The 5,000-nt window shown below is 43.5% G+C and overlaps 1 protein-coding gene across 3 annotated transcripts in view; it reads left to right on the top strand.

Annotated features, from left to right (window-relative positions):
* LOC133655631 (circularly permutated Ras protein 1-like) overlaps window positions 1-5,000 on the top strand; it is a 28,894-nt gene that overhangs the window by 4,654 nt on the left and 19,240 nt on the right. For 2 of the 3 annotated variants that reach the window (XM_062055960.1, XM_062055959.1), the window contains exons 5-8: window positions 1,805-1,936; window positions 2,004-2,132; window positions 2,241-2,321; window positions 2,401-2,480. In XM_062055960.1, coding sequence (XP_061911944.1) covers window positions 1,805-1,936; window positions 2,004-2,132; window positions 2,241-2,321; window positions 2,401-2,480 — 422 coding nt within the window. Of the gene's footprint in view, window positions 515-1,804; window positions 1,937-2,003; window positions 2,133-2,240; window positions 2,322-2,400; window positions 2,481-5,000 lie in introns of all 3 variants that reach the window. The other variant, XM_062055961.1, reaches the window with a different exon arrangement.

Raw genomic sequence — 5,000 nt, 5'->3', positions numbered from 1 at the left:
ATAGAACTATGTACTCTCTCCTTTTTCTATTGTGGATCACGGATTTGTATTTTAAACCACCTCGGATACTATATCCTCTTGAAAATGAGAGTCGAGAACGCGAAATAAACATTCAGTGCCTTTTATCTCCACGACAATACATCGGCGAAACGCTTTAGCTACGAGCTAACGTGATAGCATCGTGCTTTAACTGCATATAGAAACAAAAAAAATAAACCCCTGAATGGAAGGATAGATAGAAAATCAACAATACTATTAAACCGTGGACATGTAAATACACGGTTAATGCTTTCCAGGCTGGCGAAGGTTAACAATGCTGTGCTAACGACGCCATTGAAGCTAACTTAGCAACTTAGCAACCGGACCGCACAGAGCTATGCTAAAAACATTAGCTCTCCACCTACGCCAGCCAGCCCTCCTCTGCTCATCAACACCCGTGCTCACCTGCGTTCCAGCGGAAGGACGAAGGACTTCACCCGATGCGTTTGGCGGCCCGGAGACGTAGGAAGTCAAGGTGAGGTCGCCGGCTAGCGCGTCTGCTCTCCAACAAAGTCCTCCTGGTTGTGTTGCTGTAGTCCGCTGCTAATACACCGATCCCACCTACAACTGTCTTCTTTGCAGCCTTCATTGTTCATTAAACAAATTGCAAAAGATGTCCAGAATACTGTGGAATTATGAAATGAAAACAGAGCTTTTTGTATAGGATTTTACGGGGTACCATAACTTCCGTTTAACTGACTACGTCACGCGCATACGTCATCATACCGCAACGTTTCAGCCGGATATTTCCCGGGAAATTATAAATGTCACTTTATAAGTTAACCCGGCCGTATTGGCATGTGTTGCAATGTTAAGATTTCATCATTGATATATAAACTATCAGACTGCGTGGTCCGTAGTAGTGGGCTTCAGTAGGCCTTTAAGCATTCCAATTCTATTTTTTTGTACATATTTTTGATGAATATTTTGAAATTATTCATTGTGCATTTTACATATTTCAAGTATTGTATAGGTTAAAAGTGTTCAGTGGTTCGTTTTTATTGGCATACGGCACGTCATAAAAATGAAATTAAACATTAAAAAAATGTAAAGTGCAAAAAGGTATAATGTAATTAGAAAACGCTGGAATGCTGATATGAAATTCGAAATATTAACGTGGCCCCCTGCATCCTTTCATTTTTTTTTTTAGTCAGGCTAATACGATTATTGACTTTTACTGAACATTTGTATGTTCGTACAATACTTAAAACCTTTAGCATATCAGTATGTGGAATTAAATTATGGAATGGATAAACCAAAGAAATCAAACAAAGCACCAACATGATTCACTTTAAGAGACTGTTCAAACTACAAGTGTTCACAAAGTACACAGAACAATAATTATGATGGACATCTTGAACTCTTTTTTTCCTTTTTTTATTTTTATTGAGACAAAGATTATTTATGTATTTAATATTTGTTTGCTTACGATGGTATATTATTTATTTGTTATTTATTTGTTCACTGTTCTGTTACAGAGAACAAAGAAATGAGATACAATTGCTATGGTATTGGGTAGGATTAAATAAGCTCAGCTTCTTCCCACTCCTTTTCGGACGTGCTGTAATGAAACAACTGGAAATATGTGATGCATTACATTGTATCGTATGCATGTTCGAAATAAACTGAAACTGAACTGAACCGAACTGATGACGACTTTTACCATGTCTACAGTAACTAAAGTAGTTGGTTATTGTTTATTCGGACAACATTTAATTTCATTTCCGTTTCCATTTCATTGAATTCTTCATTTTCCTTCAATCAGCTTTGCTTCCACCCCACTTGAGATCGCCATCAACTTCCCCGCCTCCTTCCGGCATTTTTTACGACAACGCGGGGTCAAGTTCCTGGGAGGCAGAAAACACACACAGCACCCCAGAAGCCAACGCGACAACATGTGAGCCGCAAATGTGAGCGTCGTGAAAGTCTTATGTCGTAATTGTATAATTCCTGCTTGGACGCAGCCTTGCCCCCGCCACTTCCTCCACGGCCGAGTTTCATGAGGTACATACCAGAGTACGTGTTGGTCTTACCTGCATCCACCGCCTCTGAGAAAGAAATTCAACCCCCACCTCTTGTCACGCCACCTCCAGGTAACCACCCCGTAAAAATCACATTGTCAAAAAGGAGTAACACAACACTGTACATACTGTAAATACCACATTGTCACATGTGAGTAACACAACACTGTGCTTCCACAGCATCTGCAGACGACAAAGGACCTCTACTGGGGAATCCCAACGTGGTCCTTGTTAGTTTGGGAAAGTTTCTCTCAGAGGAAGGTCAGTACAATTGTTTGTCATTACTGTCCAACGGTTGGATTTTGTTGTCTCACCATTTTGTTTATTGTGTTTTTTCCAGTGCAGCACACGCCAGGAAAACCCGCCTCCTGCTGCCAGTGTGGTGCCGTGCTGGACTCCAGGTCTGACACCCCGGCAGAGGTGGGTAGACTAGCCAAAAATAGTACTCAAGGGATAGTACCGTTACTTTAGAGCACTTGTTCTCAAACTTTTTTCCACCCCACAAATCCCTTCAGAATCAGAATCAGAATAGTTTTATTGCCATTGTTTGAGAACGAGTTCACAAACTAGGAATTGTTCTTGGTACAATCGTGCAACATAAAACACATAACACAGAATAGGTCATAAAAATGAGCTGTAACTGAGCTATCAGATCTTGTTATTGTTCATGTGTCTGATGGCCGAGGGGGAAAAACTGTTCCGGTGGCACGAGGTGTGGGTCTGGATGGACCGTAGTCTCCTGCCTGAGGGGAGAAGGGAGGAGAACAGGTCCTGGAGGGATGGGAGCTTGCAGCCAATAATCTTCTCAGCAGCACGTACGATGCGCCGCAGTCGATGCTTGTCCCGGACTGTGGCGCCGGGGAACCGCACAGTGATGGAGGAGGTGGGGATTGACTCGATGATGGCCGAGTAGAACTGCACCAGCATCTCGGTCGGCACCTTAAGTTTCCTCAGCTGCCGCAGGAAGTACATCCTCTGCTGGGCCTTCATGATGAGGGAGCTGATGGTCAGCTCCCACTTGAGGTCCTGGGTGATGGTGGTGCCCAGGAAACGGAAGGATTCCACGATGGAGACGGGGGTGGGAGAGTCCATCAGGGTGAGGGGGGATGGTGGGGCTGTGACTTTCCTGAAGTCCATGATCATCTCCACTGTCTTCTGGGCGTTCAGCTCCAGGTTGTTGAGGCTGCCCCAGGACGCCAGTCCTGTAGGCGGACTCATCGCCATCCGAGATGAGCCCGATGAGGGTGGTGTCATCCGCAAACTTGAGCAGCTTTATGGACTGGTGACTGGAGGTGCAGCAGTATGTATACAGGGAGAAGAGCCAGGGGAGAGTACACAGTCCTGAGGAGTACCAGTGTTCGTGGTCCGACTGTCCGAGACAATCTTCCCCAGCCGCACGTGCTGTCTTCGGTCCATCAGGAAGTCATTGATCCATCTGCAGAGGGAGTCGGGAACGCTGAGCTGGTAGAGCTTGTCTCGTAGCAGTCCAGGGAGGATGGTGTTGAAGGCAAAGCTGAAGTCCACAAACAGGATCCCGGCGTAGGTTCTTGGGGAGTCCAGATGCTCCAGGGTGAAGTGGAGGGCCAGGTTCACTGTGTCATCCACAGACCTGTTGGCTCTGTAGGCGAACTGCAGTGGGTCCAGGAGGGGGGCGGTGATGTCCTTGAGGTGGGGCAGGACCAAGCGCTCAAAGGACTTCATGACCACAGACGTCAGTGCCACTGGCCTGTAGTCATTAAGTCCTGGGATCCGTGGTTTTTTGGGGACAGGGACGATGGTGGAGGTCTTGAAGCAGGACGGCACGCGGCATATCTCCAGAGATGTGTTAAAAATGTCCGTGAAGACTTGGCCCTTCAAGTAGCACCATAATGACCCAACATTAAATACAGTAGTGTAGTAGGCCTAAGTATTTGTTAAAAACAAGGCAGAGGTCTTATTTAAGAAGTATACTTCATATTTTGGCAACTATAACATTACACACAGTTTGAACAGAAACATTGTTTTTGAATATAGGAAAATAAAACACTGTACTTAGATAATAAATCAAATATTTGACCTACCACTAGGGGCATACGAATGACTGCTTTAGAATACTATGACTCAAGTAAAGGTAAATAATTACTTAAGAATTCAGTAGCTATTTTTATTGGTACTTGCACTACAACTGTAGTCGCTGTGTGGGACTACAGTATGTACTACAAAAAATGCACATTTTACAGTCACTTATGCCATTATAACAGTGCTAATGGTAGCATATGCACAGCTAAAACATCTACAGCGTACCACAACTTGTTTTCTTTAGTTGGAAGTGGAATTCTTCTAGACTGATTTTTTTTTTTTTTACTGACACAGATGACTGCGCATAATATAAATGTTATATTTCATAGTTTATAAGTAAACATCGAAGAGTTGCGCTGCCATGGCCGACACTTTTTACAGTGTGTAGTAAGAGTGCTGTCTTGTGACTGCCAGGCTCGGCCTGATGAAATAGTCGAGCGTCACTCGGGCCCTTCGTTGGATTGGTGAAACAGAGTCATGTGACCGCTGGAAGAAGTCTTTCCAACGAGCCAAATGAGTATGTCTTTGCAAGCAGTTATCAATAGATTATGAATACATTTAATGATGTTATAAATGAATGCAACGATCGGACTCTAACTCGATGTAACGAAGTAAGACTTGTGTTTTTTTCTTCATAGAAATACTCAAGTGAAAATAAAAAGTATGTTGCATTATAACTACTCTGACAAGTCCTGGTGGATTTGATCTTAATTCTGTCATGATCCGTGGTCGGATTGAGTGATTGATTGAAACTTTTATTAGTAGATTGCACAGTTCAGTGCATATTCCGTACAACTGACCACTAAATGGTAACACCCGAATAAGTTTTTCAACTTGTTTAAGTCCATGTAAATCAATTCATGGTAAATTAGTGGATCATGT

This window comes from Entelurus aequoreus, linkage group LG08, assembly GCF_033978785.1.
Source record: "Entelurus aequoreus isolate RoL-2023_Sb linkage group LG08, RoL_Eaeq_v1.1, whole genome shotgun sequence".
Taxonomy (NCBI): Eukaryota; Metazoa; Chordata; class Actinopteri; order Syngnathiformes; family Syngnathidae; genus Entelurus; species Entelurus aequoreus.
The sequence above is the reverse complement of the archived record's forward strand: the minus strand, read 5'-3'. Positions and strand labels throughout refer to the sequence as shown.